The sequence below is a fragment of the Poromitra crassiceps genome (genome assembly GCF_964638095.1).
Source record: "Poromitra crassiceps genome assembly, chromosome: 6".
NCBI classification, from domain to species: domain Eukaryota; kingdom Metazoa; phylum Chordata; class Actinopteri; order Beryciformes; family Melamphaidae; genus Poromitra; species Poromitra crassiceps.
The window spans coordinates 31093156-31112266 of NC_139627.1; the positions used below are offsets into that span (position 1 = coordinate 31093156).

The 19111-nt window shown below is 50.0% G+C and overlaps 1 protein-coding gene across 1 annotated transcript in view; it reads right to left on the minus strand.

Annotated features, from left to right (window-relative positions):
- Window positions 1–19111, minus strand: part of ttn.2 (titin, tandem duplicate 2) — a 227719-nt gene that overhangs the window by 66517 nt on the left and 142091 nt on the right. The window contains exons 97-100 of the mRNA XM_083639536.1: window positions 18718–19014; window positions 17810–18397; window positions 17352–17654; window positions 68–17161 (exon numbers count right to left, since the gene is read on the minus strand). Of these exons, the coding sequence (XP_083495662.1) occupies window positions 68–17161; window positions 17352–17654; window positions 17810–18397; window positions 18718–19014 (18282 nt within the window). The remainder of the gene's footprint in view (window positions 1–67; window positions 17162–17351; window positions 17655–17809; window positions 18398–18717; window positions 19015–19111) is intronic.

Consider the following 19111-nt stretch of genomic DNA (forward strand, 5'->3'; position numbering starts at 1 on the left):
ACACATTTATGGATAAGGATCAATTATTGGTGGATACTTCAAATCAGATCAGATCTTGTTTCTTTACCTGTGATCTTGGTTCCCTCCTTGGTTTCAGCAGAAACACCAACGCCATACTCGTTCTCTCCTGTCACTCTGAAGTAGTAGACTCCTCCCTCCTGGAGGTCTGTCACCTTGTATGTCAGCCTGTGGCAGGTGTCTGTCAGCCTGGTCCAGCCCTTCTTACTGGCTTCACGGATATCCACCAGGTAGTTCTTCACTGGTCCTCCTCCCTCATTCTCGGGAGTGTCCCAGGTCACGGTAGCGGAGGTTTTGGTCACCTCCTTCATCTCCACACTGGTAGGCGGTCCAGGGGAATCCAGGACTCTGACATTGAGGGTCAAGGACGACGTTCCGGCCACGCTGGATAGGGTGATGGTGTATTTGCCGGAGTCATTGCGGGTGGCTTTCTCCAAGGTGATGGAGGTGAAGGTGTCCGTAGTGTCGATGACGGCACGGACTCTCAGGTCCACGTCGGCTTTGGTCCATGTCACGCTGGGGATGGGTTTGCCTCTGAAAGGCACGGTCATGGTGAAGGAGCTACCGTCCTTCACAATAAGAGTCTTTCTCATGTCATTGCTGATGTCAAAGACTGGCTCATCCTCTCTCTCTTTGGCCACCTGTTTGTCTGACTCAGGGCTGGGCTCACTGACTCCCATCTTGTTTATGGACTTGACGACAAACACATATTCAGCCCCGGGGGTCAATTTCACCACTGTGAACTCTGTGTTCTTGGTCTTCTGGATGCCAACACTCCATTCATCATCGTCCGTCTTCCTATATTCTACTCTGTAACCGGTTACAGGTGCTCCTCCATCAAACAGTGGCCTGTGCCAGGACAGGGTGACTGTGGTCTTGCTAGAGTCAATGATCTTAGGCTTAGCAGGAGGAGAAGGCAGGAACTGTGGATCCTCTGCCTTGACGAGAGGGCAGGGGACGCTGGACGCACTGAGGCCAGCGGCGTTCTCTGCAAACACTCTGTACTCATACTCACAGCCATCACGAAGGCGTGAGGCCTTGACTCTGAGGTCGTAAACAGGTTTCTTGTTGACGCGGCACCAGCGCAGGCCAGTTTTCTCTCTCTTCTCAATGACATAGCCGTAGATGCTGCTGCCACCATCAGAAACGGGTCTCTCCCAGCAGATGGTCATAGCCTCGCTAGTGACCGAGGTGACCTGGACATTAGTGGGAGCGACAGGGACAGTGAATGGATCCATGGCTTGAGCAGGCTCACTCTCCAGGGCCTCACCATCACCATACTTGTTGACTCCCCTGACTCTGAAGATGTACTCATTTCCTTTGAGCAACTTGGTCACTTTACAGGTGGTGGCCTTCATATCCCCATAGATTAGAGTCCATGCTAGACGACTGGTTTCACGTTTCTCCACAATGTAATGCATGATCGGAGCACCGCCATCCTCCTGAGGAGGTCCCCAGGTCAAGGTACATTTCTCTGCTGTGAGGCCAGACACAGCCAGAGGTCCAGAAGCAGGACCAGGCCTGTCCAGAACCTTACAGTTAACAGCCACAGACCTGGTTCCAGCCACATTCTGCAGGGTCAGGACATACTGGCCAGAGTCTCTCCTGATGGCATCTCTGACAATCAGGGTGGTTTTGAAGTTGGTGGAGGTGACCTCGCATCTGGCCTTGGCCTCAATATCCTTTCCATCCTTAGACCATGAGACCACAGGGAGTGGCCGGCCGGTGATGTCAGCATCAATTCTAATGATTTCTCCTGCCTTAATGACAACCAGCTGTCTGAGCTTTTCGTCCATGATAATAGTTGGTGGGTCTACATCATCCTTCACTGTGACAGGTCCAGTATTCTCGGACGGAGGGCTGAGCAGCTCGGCAGCATTCTTGGCGATGACGTGGAAGTCATACTGCACGTCCTCTGTGAGGCCTGTGACGTCATAGTAAGTGTCCTGCAGGTTGTTGAAATTACACTTCAGCCAGCGGCCGTCAGGCAGTTCCCTGCGCTCGACAATGTAGCCGGTGACCTTGGCACCACCGTCATACTCTGGCCTCTCCCAAAAGAGCGAAACAGAGGTCCTGGTGATGTTGGTGACTTGAAGGTTACGTGGAGAATCACATGGGTCCCTGGCTGGTACAGGGTCACTGGCTTTAGTGCATGGACCGATACCAGCAATATTCTCAGCATAGACCCTGAACTGATAGAATAGGCCTTCCTCAATGCCTGTCATCTTAAACTGATTCTCAGGCAGCAGACCTCTGTTGACCTTGGTCCACAGGATGCTGCTCTGGTCTTTACATTCAACATGATATCCGACAATAGGGCTTCCACCATCGCTGGCAGGTTTTCCCCATACCACCAGCATGCCATACTTTGTGGCAGTGGCAACATGGAGGTTGGTGGGAACACCAGGAGGCTCGAAGGGATACTGAGCAACAATGGGAGCAGAGTCAATGGCAGGGCTCTTGCCATAACGGTTCTCAGCTGCAATACGGAACTGGTACTCTGTGCCCTGGGTGAGACGAGATACCTTGATAGATGTCCTGGCAACTGTGGCTGAGACAATCTGCCATGTGGTGGTGGTGGTGTCTCTCTTCTCCACCACATAGTTGTTAATCTGGCATCCACCATCATAGGTTGGAGGATCCCAAGACAGACAGATGAAGTCAGCACTCACCTCGTCCACCCTGATGTTGCTCGCTGGGCCAGGTTTGTCCAGAATGATAACAGAGATCTCTGCTGTTTTGGTGCCAACTGCGTTAGTCAGGGTGATCTCATACTTCCCTACATCCTCCTTGGTTGCATCCTTAATAACAATCTTGGATGAGGTCTTGGAGGTGACGACATTGACCCTGGTGGTCTGCTTCAGCACCTGGCCATCCTTCTTCCAGGCCACCTCAGGCTGAGGTCTGCCTCTGAAGGGAACATCAATCTTCAGGTCATCTCCTGATTTCACACTGAATGTGTTAAACATCAGGTCGATGATGGGCTCAATAGTTATGTCCTTCACCACCACAGGGGTAGCCAGAGGCTTGGGATCACTCTTGCCCTTTTCATTCACAGCAGTCACCCTGAAGGAGTATTCCTCTCCAGTTGTGAGTCCATCAATAGTAGCTTCCAGTGCTTTACTTTCACTGCATACAGTCCATTTGTCATCGCCCTTAGGCTGCATTTCCACAGTGTAGTTTGTGATCTTGCTGCCTCCATCATGATCAGGCTTCTCCCAGGAGAGGCTTACAGTGTGACGAGTCACATCGACCAAGGTGATCTTACCAGGGGGCAGAGGAGCCTCAGAAACCTTGACACCCTCTGTGGAGGCAGGCAGACCTACTCCCAGCTCGTTTACAGCCAGCACACGGAAATAATACCGGCCTCCTACCTGCAGGTCGGAAATGATGTAAGAGTTCCTCACACAGTTGGTGCAAACACTGGTGAATGCCATTCTCTTCTGCTCTCTCTTTTCCACAATATAGTGTGAGACCTTGACCCCACCATCAATGAGAGGAGGCTCCCAGGAGATAGAGACAGAGTCTCCCTTCACATCCTTCACAATCAGATTGGTAGGAGCACTGGGGGAGTCCAGAACTCTCACGTTAATGAAGGCTGATTTAGAGCCACTGAGGTTCTCGAGGGTCAGCACATATTTTCCAGTGTCAAATCTGTCAACGTTGTCAATAACCAGCATTGTGTAGGAGCTTGTGACTTCAATCTGAGCACGCTCAGTCAGTGTGCCATCAGCCTTAGACCATCTGACCTCAGGCTCAGGCTTTCCTCTGATGGTGACAAACAGGCGTAGGGTGGCACTGGCACGGATATTGACCATCTTCCTCAGGTCAGCATCCAGTTCAATCTCAGGAGCCTCCAGCTTCTCGGCAGCGATCACTGACGCAGGCAAGTCTACATGCTCTCCCACTCCCTCAATATTAATAGCGCAGACGCGGAAGTTGTACTCTGTATTCTCCCTCAGTTTCTTGACAGTGTAGTGAGTGGTCTGGACCCCAGTGGGTGGTGTGGATACAGTCCACTCCTCCTCTGCTGCCTCCTTCATTTCAACAACATACCCAGTGATCGGTGCGCCACCATCATAGATAGGCCTGGACCACGCCAGGGAAACAGTGGTGCTAGAGTTGTCTGTCACCTTAAGGTTATTTGGAGGTCCTGGTTCATAAGTAGCATCACAGGCCTTGATATAATCAGTTGGTGCACTGGGCTTGCCCACACCAGCAGCATTTTCAGCTGATACCCTGAACTCATAGGAGTGGCCCTCAGTGAGACCATGGCACCTGAACCTCAGGTCAGTCAGCCTCTTCTTGTTGCACTTGCTCCATCTGATGCCATCCTTGTCACGTTTTTCCAGGACGTATCCTTCAATCTCTGCCCCTCCATTATTATCTGGCCTTTCCCATGTAAGCACCATGGAGTCCCTGGTGATAGCACTGGCCTCCGGGGTGGAGGGGGCACTGGGAGTGGTGAAGGGATTACGAGCAATAACAGGCTCAGACTCCAGAGGCTCACCAACACCATATTTGTTCACAGCAGTGACTCTGAAGATGTATTCATTGCCAGGCAGCAGTTTTGTGACTTTGTAGCTGATGGCCTGGATCTTAGGCTCAACCACAGTCCATGACAAGCGGCTGGTCTCTCTCTTCTCAATGATGTAGTGCGAGATGCTGGCTCCACCATCCTGTGAAGGATGGCTCCAGTGCAGGTAGCACTTCTCAGCTGTGACTCCCTTGACTTCTAGTGGACCGTCTGGAGGACCAGGTCTATCCAGAATTTTAACATTAACTGGGACCATCTTGACTCCCCCCACATTGACAAGTTTGAGGACAAAATGGCCACCATCCACTCTGATGCAGTCCTTGACTGTCAGGATGGTGCGTGTTAGTGTGGTCTTGACCTCCATTCTTGGTGTGGTCTGGTCAATCTCCTTTCCATCCTTCAGCCAAATGACATCAGGCAGAGGCTTGCCAAAGTAGTCTGCATCAATGACAAATGTCTCACCAGCATGAACAACAGTCAGATCGTTGAATTTGGGATCCATGGTGGCTGTGGGAGCCTCAATCTCATCCTTGGCAGTGATTTCTCCTGTGCTCTGAGAAGGAGCACTGGAGATACCAGCACCATTCCTGGCAATGATTCTGAACTCATAGACACAGTCCTCAGTCAGGCCAGTGATTGTGAACTGGGTCTCAATGATGTTGGTGAAGGTGGCCTTCATCCAGCGGGTGTCTGGGTGCTTCCTCCTCTCCACTAAATAGCCAGTGATGGCACTTCCTCCATCGTATTGGGGCTTGGTCCACTGGAGTGTCACGTGGTTCCTTGTGATATCAATAGCCTCAGGTGTACCCGGTGGGTCACAGGGGTCCCTGGCTACCGTGCTGTCAGAGACCTTGCTAACAGGGCTGAGTCCAGCAATGTTCTCAGCATAGACTCTGAATTCATACTCAATACCTTCCTCCAGCTCTATGGTCTTGAAGCGGGCGTCAGGGATTAGGAGCTTGTTGAGTTTAGTCCATAAGAGGCTATTCTTCTCCTTCCTCTCCAGGTGATAGCCCAGGATAGGGCTTCCTCCGTTGCTGGTGGGAGGTTTCCACTCAACCACCATGTTATCCTTGGTCGCAGCAGAAATAATTGGTGTGCCTGGGGCAGCAGGCTCACTGAATGGATACTGAGCAATAACAGCAGGAGAGACAATAGATGGACTCTTTCCATATCGGTTCTCAGCAGACACTCTGAACTGATATTCAACTCCAGTTTTCAGGTTGCTAACTTTGATGGTTGTTCTGGCAATAGTTGCAGATACAATTTGCCATGCTGTAGTGGTGGTATCTCTCTTCTCCACAATGTAGTTGTTGATTTGGCAGCCTCCGGTGTACTCTGGTGGCTCCCAGGACATAGTAACATAGTTAGAGCTGATCTCCTCAATCTTCACAGGACCAGTGGGTGGGCCAGGCTTATCAAGGATAACAACAGTAATCTCTTCTGCGGCTGTTCCAGCACTGCTGGTGGCTGTCAAAGAGTATTTACCGGAGTCCTCCTTGTTTGCATCTTTTATACACAGTGTAGTAGATGACGCTGTGCTGGATATATTTAGTCTGGTTGTCTCTTTAATAGCCTGTCCATCCTTCTTCCATTCAACCTTAGGCACAGGACGTCCGATCACTGGGATCTCAATCTTCAGATCCTCACCATTCTGCACACTGAAGGTGTTGAATGTCATCTTGAACCTGGGCGCCATAGTCACATCCTTAGCAGTAACTGGTGCAGCCAGGGCTCTGGGGTCACTCTTACCCTTGTCATTGAAAGCTGACACTCTGAACAGGTACTCATGTCCTGTGCTAAGGCCTGTAACAGTGCCCTCACATGTCTTAGTTACGGTGGCAACCACCCATTCCTCTGAGCCCTGTGACTGCATCTCAATGTAGTAGCCAATGATCCTACTGCCTCCATCATAGTCAGGCTTTTCCCAGGAGAGAGAGGCACTGGTCTTGGTCACTTCTGTCAGAGCGACCTTACCCACAGGCAGAGGAGGCTCAGAAGTTTTAACTGCATCTTCTGTCTCGACTGGCAAGCCCACACCAAACTCGTTCTCAGCCAAGACTCTAAAATAGTAGATGGCTCCCTCAGTGAGGCCAGTGATGCGGTAGCTTGTCTTGGTGCATTTGTTGTCTATGTTAGAGTAAGCCTTCCTGGTGGATTCACGCTTTTCAACCAGGTAGTTCCTGATTCTGGAACCACCATCAATAATAGGGGGCTCCCAAGTCAGGGTGACACAGTCCCTCTTAATGTCTTTCACAATGAGATTGAAGGGGGCTCCTGGTGTGTCAAGAACTTTAACAGAGACAAAGGCTGACTTGCTGCCAGCACTATTCGCCAGGTTGAGGATGTATTTTCCAGCATCATTCCTGTCACAAATATCAATGGAGAGCTGTGTGTAATCTGCACCATTCTCTATCTGGACTTTACTGGGTAGGTCTCCATCCTCCTTAGCCCAGCTGATCTCAGGAGTAGGACGGCCCTTGAATGGTATGTTTATCCTCATAGAACCTCCTGCACGGACAACTACCCCCTTCCTGAGCTCTGAATCCAGAATCATCTCTGGAGGTTCCATCTTATCCACAGGCTTCACAACTCCCTCGATCTCTGTTGGCTCACCAACACCCATCGTATTCATGGCACAGATGCGCACCTTGTATTCCTGGTGCTCAATCAACTTCTTGATGGTAAACTTGGTTGCATTGACTCCAGAGGGTGAGGTGCAAATAGTCCATTCCTCCTCATCAGCCTTGCTAATTTCCACAGTATAGCCTTGGATCTCACAGCCACCATCATAAATAGGCCTATGCCAAGCAAGACTGATGGAGTCCTTATTTGTATCAACCACAATGGCATTAGTAGGACAGCCAGGCTCAAATGTAGGATCACAGGCCTTGAGGTAGGGGGTAGGTGGGCTTGGCTGACCCACTCCTGCTGCATTCTCAGCAGACAGCCTGAATTCATACTCATGGTCCTCAGTCAGTCCTGTTACTCTGAAGCGCAAGTCTGTCAATCTACGTTTGTTGCACTTTGTCCACCTAATTCCGGCTCTGTCTCTCTTCTCCACAATGTAGCCAGCAATCTCGCTGCCACCAGTGGTCTCAGGGCGGGTCCAGCAGACAGTCATGGAGTCCCTGGTGATGTTGGTGATCTCGAGCTCCTGAGGTGGGCCAGCAGGAACAAATGGATTCCTCATGATAACTGGTGCTGACTCCAGAGGCTCACCCACGCCATACTTGTTAACAGCCATGACTCTGAAGATGTACTCATTTCCCTTCAGCAGCTTGGTGACCTTGAACATGGTGGCTCCACAGTCGCCTGAGACCACAGTCCATGCCAGGCGGCTGGTTTCTCTCTTTTGGATGATGAAGGTAGAGATGCTGGCTCCACCATCATGCCTGGGTGGCAACCAAGACAGTGAGCACTTCTCCTCAGTGATGTTGCTGATGGTGAGAGGTCCCTCCGAGGGGCCTGGTCTGTCCAGGACTTTTACACTGAATGGGACAGTCTTAGTTCCAGCCACGTTCGTCAGAACCAGTGTGTACTGTCCACCATCCACTCTGATTGCATCCTTAACTATGAGCAGAGCCTTAAAGTCTGTGTTTTTTATCTCAGCTCTAGCGGAGTTTTCAACTTCAACATCTCCCTTGAACCACTGAGCTGTGGGGATGGGCTTTCCTTCAACGCTGGCCTCCAGGCTGAATGTCTCTCCAGCACTGATAACAATAGTCTGGTTGTACATAGGGTCAGTTTCACACTTAGGTGTCTCAACCTCATCCTTGGCTGTGATGGATCCTGTGCTCTCAGAGGGCTTGCTGACAGCACCAGCTGCATTCCTAGCAATTACTCTGAAGTCATACTTACAGTCCTCTATCAGGCCAATAACTGTGAATTCATGCTCAATGATGTTTGCAAAGCTAGCCTTCATCCACTTTCCCTCAGGGAGGTCACGTTTCTCCACTACATAGCCAGTAACTAAGCTTCCACCATTGTAAGCTGGAGGGGTCCACCTCAGCTTCACAGAGTGCCTGGTCACAATGATAGCCTCAGGACAGCCAGGAGGATCACATGGGTCACGTGCCACATACACCTCAGAGACCTTACTGCATTTTCCAATACCAACAATATTCTCAGCATATACTCTGTACTCATACTCAATGCCCTCCTCCAGGGGAGTAGATTTGAACCTGCAGTCCTGGATGAGAGTTTTGTTGATTTTGGTCCAGAGGATGCTGTTCTTCTCTTTCCTCTCCAGGTGGTAGCCCAGGATGGCACTGCCTCCATCAGATGGGGGTTTGTGCCATTCAACCACCATATAGTCCTTGGTGTATGAAGACACATATGGTGTTCCTGGTAGGCCAGGCTCCTGGAATGGATACTGGGCCAAGACCGGCTCTGAATCAATGGCATAACTCTTTCCGTATCTGTTTTCGGCACAGATTCTGAACTGGTACTCAGCACCTGTTTTCAGATTGCTGACTTTGAGTGTGGTTCTGGCAACAGTGGCAGACACAACCACCCAGTTAGTTGTGGTTGTGTCCCTCTTCTCCACCACATAGTTGCTGATTGGGCAACCACCTGTATATGTGGGAGGTTCCCAGTTGAGAGTGATACTCTCAGCACTTACATCCTCCAACTTGACAGGGCCTGTGGGTGGACCTGGCTTGTCCAGGGTGATCACCTCAATAGTGGCATCCTTGGATCCAAGGGCATTGGCTATGTTAATGCTGTACATGCCTCCATCTTCTCTGGTGGCATCTTTGATTGAGAGAGTGGTGTGGTCTGCAGTGTCAGTGACATTGACTCTGGTGGTCTGCTTGAGAGAAGCTCCATCCTTGGTCCAAGTGATGGTGGGCTTTGGGTGGCCAGCAACTGGGACATCTACCTTTAGGTCATAGCCCACCTGGACACTGTAGGTGCTCACTATAGGCCTTACAGCAAGCTCAATGACAAGGTCTTTTGCTAAAACTGTGTGCGATAATTGTCTGGGGTCGCTCTTGCCCTTACTATTGACAGCAATGACTCTGAACTGGTACTCCTCTCCCTTGGATAGGTTGGTCACAACAGTCTCTAGAGCTTTCACACTAGCACACACAGACCATGCTTCACTGTCTTTGGGTGCCATTTCCACTTCATAGTGGCTGACCTTGCTGCCACCGTCATGTTCAGGCTTCTCCCATCTGAGGGTTACAGTTTTACGAGTAACATCAAGCACACTGACTTTACCAGGTGGCTGAGGCTTCTCAGAGATCTTAAGTGGCTCCATAGTTTCAGCAGGGAGACCCACACCATATTCGTTCTCAGCCAGGACTCTGAAGAAGAAGATTCCACCCTCTGGAAGAGGTTCAATCTTCCATGACATTCTGTTGCAGGTGGTGACAGGAGAGTAGACTTTCCTGGTGCTCTCACGCTTCTCAACAATATAGTGCTTGATCTTTGAGCCGCCATCCAGAAGTGGAGGCTCCCACGTGAGAGTGATAGAGTTCTTGGTGATCTCCTTCACCATGAAGTTAGCCGGTGGGCTGGGTGAGTCCAATACTCTGACGCTAATGAAGACCGACTTCAGTCCACTTGCATTCTCTGCTGTCAGAGTGTACTTGCCACTGTCAAATCTGTCGACATTCTCAATGACAAGTGAAGCATAGCTGCCTGTGTTGTCAATCTGGGCTGTGTCCTTAATCTCACCCTCAGCCTTGCCCCATTTTACCTCCGGAGCTGGGCGTCCCCTTACAGGAACAAACAACCTTAGAGTGTTTGCTGCTCTGATGTTGATCATCTTTCTCATATCATTGTCCAGGTCAAGGTCAGGAGCCTCAAGCTTCTCCTCCATAAGGATCTTTCCTGGAACATCAGCATGCTCACCAACACCAACTTTGTTGATGGCACACACTCTGAATTGATACTCGTGCTTTTCCAGCAGCTTTTTCACTGTGAACTTAGTGTCTGCGATTCCAGTGGGAGGAGTGCACATGAACCACTCATCAGCTCCATTACAAGCCTCAACAATGTAGGCCTTAATCTCACAGCCGCCATCATAGATGGGCTTGCCCCATGTCAGGGAAACTGTAGATCTTGTTGTGTCTACCACCTTGGGGTTGTTTGGTGGGCCTGGTTCAAAGATAGGATCCAGTGCTTTGTAGTACACTGTTGGGGGGCTAGGTGTGCCAATGCCTGCAGAATTCTCAGTAGCAACTCTGAATTCATAGCTGCGGTTTTCTATGAGGCCTGTTACTCTGAAGCGCAGCTCACTCACTGTGCGCTTATTGCACCTGGTCCATCGCACACCCTCCTTGTCACGTTTCTCAACAATGTATCCTTGAATGGCATTACCACCATCATTAGTTGGTCTTTCCCAGGTCACCACCATGGAGTCTTTGGTAATGGTGGACACATCCACATCTGTTGGTGGGTCAGGAGTGACAAATGGATTCGTGGCAATCATTGCCTCAGATTCCAGAGGCTCACCAACTCCATATTTGTTGACTGGAATCACTCTGAAAATGTACTCATTACCCGGGAGGAGCTTGGTAATCTTCAGGTTCAGGGTCTGAACTTTGGGGTCAACTACAGTCCAAACCAGTCTACTGGTCTCCCTCCTCTCAACAATGTAATGGGAGACATCACTGCCCCCATCCTGCAGGGGTGATTTCCAGGCAATTGAGCATTTCTCATTGGTGACACCATAGATAGAGATAGGGCCGGCAGGCGGGCCTGGTCTGTCCAGAACCTTGACATTAATGTTAACAGATTTCTCTCCCCCAACATTCTTCACCAGGAGAGTGTACTGGCCTCCATCGACACGGATCGCTTCTTTGATAATGAGGCAGGCTGTGAAGTCTGTGTTCTTTATCTCTAGGCGAGCTGCATCTGGAATATCCTGGTTGCCCTTCAGCCAGTGTACAGTGGGCACGGGCTTGCCATAGATACCAGCCTCCAGCTTGAATGTCTCTCCAGCATTTACCACCACAACCTGGGAGTATTTGGCATCCAAGTCAATCTTCGGTGGATCCACCTCATCCTTGGCAGTGATGGCTCCAGTGCTCTCAGAGGGCTTGCTGGAGACACCAGCTGCATTCCTGGTGATGACGCGGAACTCATAGATCTGGCCCTCAGTCAGATCAGTAACAACAAACTGAGTGTCGATGACATTGGCAAAGCTGGCCTTCATCCAATGGCCATCAGCTCCCTCCTTTTTCTCCACCACATAGCCTGTGATCTTGATGCCACCATCATACTCAGGTTTGGTCCATCTGAGGGTCACTTGGTGTCTGGTGACAATAACAGCCTCCGGCTTTCCTGGGCTCTCACATGGATCTCTGGCCACTTGCATCTCAGTCAGTTTGCTGGCCTTGCTGAGGCCAACAATGTTCTCAGCATAAACTCTGAACTCATATTCAATACCCTCCTCAAGGCCAACAGCCTTGACTCTGGTCTCTGGGATGAGCTGTTTGTTCTGTTTCACCCACAGGATGCTGTTTCTTTCTTTGAACTCCAGGTGGTAGCCCAGGATTTTGCTTCCACCATCTTTGCTAGGTTTTTCCCATACAATTACCATACTCTCCTTGGTGGCCGACTGGACCACAACAGAACGTGGCTGGCTTGGCACCTCAAATGGATACTGAGCGACAATGGTTTCAGAGAGCAGGACTGACGATTTGCCATATCTGTTCTCAGCAGCAATCCTAAACTGGTATTCCAATCCAGTCTTCAGACGTGCCGCTTTTATGGTGGTTCTGGCCACTGTAGCTGACACAATCTGCCAGTTAGTGGTAGATGTGTCTCTCTTCTCAACAACGTAATTGTTGATGGCGCAACCACCGTCATACTCTGGTGGATTCCAGGACAGGATCACACTGTCAGCAGTGACATCATCCAGCTTAATAGGGCCGGTTGGTGGACCGGGCTTATCCAGAACAACAACACTGATATCTGTAGTGGCCTCTCCGGCTGTGTTGGTCAGCTTGATGGTGTAAGTGCCCACATCATCTCTGCAAGCCTCCTTGATGACCAGAAGAAGGTTTTTGTCAGAGGCTTGCGCATTGACTCTAGTTGTCTCCTTGAGCACAACCCCATCTTTGAGCCAAGTCACTGTAGCTTTGGGACGGGCAGCATATGGCACATCTATCTTCAGATCATCTCCTGCCAGCACACTGAATGTGGTGAAGAGCAACTTGAAAATTGGTGAGATGACCAGGTCTTTAGCCACCACAGGCATGCTGAGGGAACGTGGGTCACTAATTCCCTTCTCATTGGTGGCCGAGATACGGAACATGTACTCCTCTCCCTGTGTCAGGCCAGACACAACAACCTCATTGGCTTTAACCACCATGACCTGGGCCCACTTCTCGCTGCCTTTACACTGCATCTCAACAATGTAGCCTGAAATTCTACTACCACCATCATATTCAGGTTTCTCCCATGACAGAGTTACGCTGGACCCTGTGACATCAAGGAGGGACACTTTGCCTGGTGGCAGAGGCTTCTCTGACACCTTGATTGGTTCGAGAGTCTCTACTGGGAGGCCGATGCCATACTCATTCTCAGCCAGTATTCTGAAGAAGTATAGCTTTCCTTCATCAAGATCTCCAATTTTCCAGCTGGACTTGTGACAGCTGGCACTTACTGTTGAGTAGGCCTTTCGATGTGACTCGCGCTTCTCCACAACGTAGTTGCGGACTCTCGAGCCACCATCAATGAGGGGTGCATCCCACATGAGGGAAACTGAATCTCTGGTGACCTCCTTGATGACCAGATTCTGAGGTGCTCCAGGAGTATCCAGCACTCTGACGTTAACATAGGCTGTCTTGCTTCCTGAGGGATTCTCCACAGTCACCAAGTATTTACCTCCATCAAACCTGTCCACATTCTCCACCTGGAGAGTTGTGAAAGATGAAGTGACTTCAATATTAGCTTTGTCCAGGGATTCTCCATGCTCTCTTGACCATTTAACCTCAGGTGCTGGTCTGCCCTTGATCGGGACAAAGAGTCTGAGTGTGCCACAAGCTCTGATGCAGACCACCTTGCGCAGCTCTGCTCCAAGGTCAATCTCTGGAGGAAGCAGTCTGTCCTCAGCTTTGGGGGTTCCAGGCACAGCAGCAGGCTCTCCCACGCCCTCACAATTAGTGGCACAGATGTTGATTTTGTACTCTTGGTTTTCCTTCAGGTTGGTGATGGTGAAGGAGGTGGCTGTCCACCCCCTCTTGGGAGTATGGATGGTCCACTCATCCTCCTCAGGCAGGCAGGTTTCTACAATGTAGCCGGTGATCTCAGAGCCACCATCATAGACAGGCTTGTTCCAAGCAAGGGTGATGGAGGATTTTGTTGTGTCCAGCACTCTGGGGTTCCCTGGAGGTCCAGGCTGGAAGATGGTGTCCATTGCTTTGTAGAATGGGCTGGAAGGACTAGGCTGGCTTAGACCAGCATTGTTCTCAGCAAATATTCTGAATTCATACTCGTGTCCTGGTGTGAGGCCAGATGCCTTGAATCTGAGGTCAGACACAGTCCTCTTGTTGCACTTCACCCAGCGCGTGCCAGTCTTATCTCTCCTCTCAATGATGTAGGTGTTGATGCTACTGCCTCCATCATGTTCAGGGCGGTCCCAGCAGACAACCATGGAGTCCTTGGTGATGGTGGTGACCTCAGGCTGCTGTGGTGGGTCAGTGGGGACGTAGGGGTTGGTACAGATGACAGGCTCAGACTCGACAGGCTCGCCCACACCATACTTGTTGATGGCCATGACCCTGAAGATGTACTCATTGCCCTTCAGAAGCTTGGTGATCTTGAACCTGTTGGCCTGAAGGTCTGTGGCCACATTGGTCCATGCCAGCCTGCTTGTTTCCCGCTTCTGGATGATGAAGTACTCAATCTTGGCACCACCATCGTGTGAGGGATGCAGCCAGTTGAGGACACACTTCTCAGCAGCGATGTCAGACACAGTGAGAGAGTCTGGTGGCCCAGGTCTGTCGAGCACCTTGACATTGAATATAAACTTGGCAAAGCCGCCAGGGTTACTGGCTGTCAGAGTGAAAACACCGCCATCTCTCCTCAGGGAGTCTTTGTTCACTAAAGTTGTCTGGAAGTCAGATGACTTGATCTCCAGCTTGGCTGTGTCCACAAGCTCCTTTCCTTCCTTGGTCCATACCAGAGATGGGATTGGTCTGCCAGTCACATTAGCCTCCAGTTTGAACACTTCTCCTGCCATGACAACAACATTGCTGCTGTAGGAAGCGTCAACATCAAGCTTGGGCTCTTCAATGTCATCTCTGCATGTTATCTCCTCTGATGGCTGGGATGGTGCACTAACACTGCCGGCTGAGTTTCTAGCGAGCACACGGAATTCATAAGTTGCATCCTCAGTCAGACCACTGACTGTGTAGATGGTCTCAAGGATGTTGTTGAAGTTTGCTTTGAGCCAGCGTCCATTGGGCAGCTCTCTCCTCTCCACTGTGTATCCAGTGATGGAAAATCCACCATCACCCTCTGGTTTGGTCCATGAAACGGTCACTTCATGTCTGGTGACATTCAGTGCCACAGGCCTGCCTGGTGGGTCCACTGGGTCCAGAGCATACATAGACTCAGAGGGCTTGCTGGCTTTGCTCAGGCCGGCCATGTTTTCAGCAATGACACGGTGTTCATATGCAATTCCATCAACAAGGCCTGTTGATTTGAAGATATTTCCAACAACCAGAGCCTTGCTATTTGTCTGCCACAGAATGCTGTTTTTCTCCTTCCTTTCCACATGGTAGCCCAGGATGGCACTGCCTCCATCAGAGGATGGTTCATTCCAGCTCAGAGTCATAGCATCCTTGTTGAAAGATGTGACCACAGGAATGCCTGGCTGTCCTGGAACCTCAAATGGATAGGCAGCCACCACTTGATCGGAGATGATGCAGGGTCCAATACCATATCTGTTTTGGGCCTTGACACGGAACTGATACGTGGTTCCTGTGGCGAGACGGGCTGCTTTGAATGTGGTGCGGATGACTGTAGCTGCCAGCTCCATCCAGTTAGTGCCGGTTGTATCCCTCATCTCAACGATGTAGTTGGTGATGGGAACACCGCCATCATTCTCTGGTCCCTCCCAGGACATGAGAACATAGTCACATGACACCTCATCCAGCTTGATGGGCCCTGTGGGAGGTCCTGGAATGTCGTGGATCTGGAGTGTGATGGTCTCAGTCACTGTACCCAGGATGTTTTTTCCAGTCATTGAATACTGGCCTCCATCAGTCCTCTTGACTTCACCAATATTGAGGATGGTTGATGTTGGTGTGGTTTCAACGTTCATCCTCTGTGTCTCCTTCAGCACTATGTTTCCCTTCTTCCAGGAAACCACAGGCCTGGGTTTACCGAGTACTGGGATCTCAACCTTCACACGGTCCCCAGCCTTGGCGATGACCGTCTTCTGATATACTCCACGCAGGTCGAAGGATGGTGCGGTAGTCTGCTCCTTGATGATAGCAGGCCTGCTCTCACGGGGGTCACTCCTGCCTGATGCATTGACTGCCATGATGCGGAAGATGTATTCTGCGCCCTCAATCAGATCTGTGACAATGTAGTCCAGAGCCTTGAGGGCAACCACATGGACCCACTGGTCGGTATCCTTCTTCTGGGCCTCAATAACATATCCTGTGATCAGGCTGCCACCATCATGCAGGGGCTTGGCCCATGCCAGGCTGGCACTGTCAGCTGTCACATCTGTGACATACAGGTTCTCAGGTGGGGATGGGGCCTGGGAAACCCTAATTGGCTCAGGGGTTTCAGCAGACTCACCTACACCAAGGTCATTCTCAGCAGAGACACGGAAGTAGTAGTGAGCACCCTCCTCCAAGTCAGGAATCTTGAAAGAGCATTTCTGCCATGTGGTGCTTAGTACTGTGTACGCCTTCTTGGTGGCTTCTCTCCTTTCAACAATGTAGTTGTGAATCTTGGATCCACCGTCAATTATAGGGATTTCCCACTGTAGAGTGATGCTGTTCTTGGTGATCTCTCTAGGTTTAAGTTGGACTGGGGGTCCTGGTGTGTCCAGAACTTTGACGTTAACAAAGCCAGTCTTCTTTCCAGCAACATTCTCCAGAGAAAGATGGTATTTTCCAGCATCATATCTGGTGCAGTCAGGAATAACCAGCAGTGTGTAGGACTCAGTGGTATCAATATGCGCACGTGTCTTCAGGTTAGTGTCATCCTTGCTCCAGGTTACCTCAGGCACGGGACGGCCCTTGATAGGAACAAACAGGCGGATTGAGGCACGGCACCTGACCACCAGGGTTCTCCTCAGTTCGGCATCCAGTTCAAAGTCTGGCAGTGTTTCCTGGTCCACCAGAACAGTCACATTCTCCACCTCAGCAGGCTCACCAACTCCCTCTGTGTTCACAGCTCTGACTCTGAAGTTGTATTTGCCTCTCTTCTGGAGGTTACCGATGACATATTCAGTGATTCTAAGAGGAATCTGGTTCTCTGTCTCCCAGTCATCATGTCCATCCTTCTTGTACTCAACAAAGTATCCATCTACATCAAGGCCACCATCGTAGTGGGGTCGGCCCCAGGCAAAAGTGGCCGTGGTTCTTGTGGTCTCCGTAATTCTGGGGTTGGATGGAGGACCAGGTGGATCTAATGAAAAATAGGAGATGTAAAAAGGAAAAAGAAAAAAAGTGAGAAACAAAAAAAGGAAATATTTTAGAGATCAGAGTAAAATGATATGGAGCACATAATATGTTGTTAGTCATTGATTGAATGTTAATAAGGGGTTTGTGTTTGATGCTTTTGTATTTTTAAGTGAGAGTTCTCCAGTTTTACTTACATACAATATCCTTGGTCATGACGGGGTGACAGGGCTCGCTGGCCTCCCCAAATCCAGCCTTGTTCTCAGCAGTTACTCTGAACTCATACTCTACTCCTTCACTCAGGCCCTGCACCTTGAAGCGTAGGTCAGGGACTGTCCTCTTACAGGCTCTCACCCATCTCATTCCTCTCTTCTCTTTCCTCTCTACACTGTATCCTCTGATATCACTTCCTCCGTCATTGGCTGGTCTCTTCCAAGAAATGGTGACTGCGTTCCTGCTGACATTATCCACCTCTGGCATCGAGGGTGGGCCTGGTGGGCCTGGGGGAAAATATGCAAGACCATTACAATGTTACCCCTTGACCTTAGAGATTTGGACAACCTAATCCCTGTATTAAAAAGGATGAAGAATAATGACTTAAATATCATTCTACAACTTTTTATTTTATTTGATCATACATAAGATACTAACGTACCGTAACGGTCAACCATTTTGATTGGACCAGACTGGTTTGGGTCTCCGATGCCATACTGGTTCACAGCAGACACTTTGAAGATGTACTCGTTGCCCTTGATCAGTTTGCTAGCTACATATCTGCAGTCCATGATGTTCTCAGCTACCTTGGTCCACTGCAGGCGGCTGGTTTCTCTTTTCTCAAGGATGTATGACTTGATGGTGCAGCCTCCATCCTCCTCAGGAGGAAGCCAGGTCAGGGTACATTTCTCAGCTGAAATGTTGCTGACTTCAATGGGGCCTGGAGGTCCAGGGATGTCCAGGACCTTCACCTTGACATGCTCTTCCTTGATACCGAAGGGGTTGCTGGCAGTGATGGTGTACTCTCCTGTGTTCTTCCTGGTGGCATACTTGATAGCCAGGGTGGAGGAAACGGGGGTCCTGGTCACAGTCACAATGTCAGAGGTCTTGAACTCGCGGCCTCCCTTGGACCACACAGTAGTGGGGGGAGGTTTGCCCCCAATCTTGGAGGCGGAGACTACAATGGTGTCTCCTGCCCTGACTGACACACCTTCCTTCATGTCTGGGTCAATGGTGATGGTCGGGGGCTCTGTAGAGAACAGGAAGACAAAATCAATCACATTCTAATATTATGCTAATGGTTTAATGGTTGGTGGCTCTGTTGAACAAAAGAAAACAAAACTGCTGTTTCAAAACTTTCACCTGACATTACACATAATAGGTCATAGTCAAGAAATTGGTGCGAAGTTCCATCAAAAACAATAACTTTGGTTGTACTGTTCCAATCATTCACCTTTGACTTTACAGCGCATGATTCATTTCCTCTTTTTTATAACACACTGATTACAGCGGCAGTCTCGCTGTAAAATGGAAAGTATTCTATCATGTATGACAGTAACACCAACTTACCATACTCATCCTTGCAGGTGAGGGGCTCAGTAGACTCTGAGGGAGCACTGATGGCCCCAGCAGAATTCTTGGCCCTGATCCTGAACTCATACTGAGCTCCTTCAGTTAGGTCGGGGACGGTGAAGGCACAGCCCTGGACATTGACGTGGTTGGCCTTCATCCAGGCCTTGGTGCCAACCTCCAGCTTCTCCACCATGTAGCCAATCAGCTTGTGGCCACCATCGTACTTCGGAGCAGTCCACATAAGAGTTACCGTGCTTCTGGTGATGTTGATCACGTCAGGCTTGCCAGGAGGATCTAAAAGAGAAAAATAAAATAAATGGTCACCAGGGAAGAATTCTTGACTAAACATCTTTCTTCCAAAATCTCATTCTCACTTTGTAAAATTTTCATA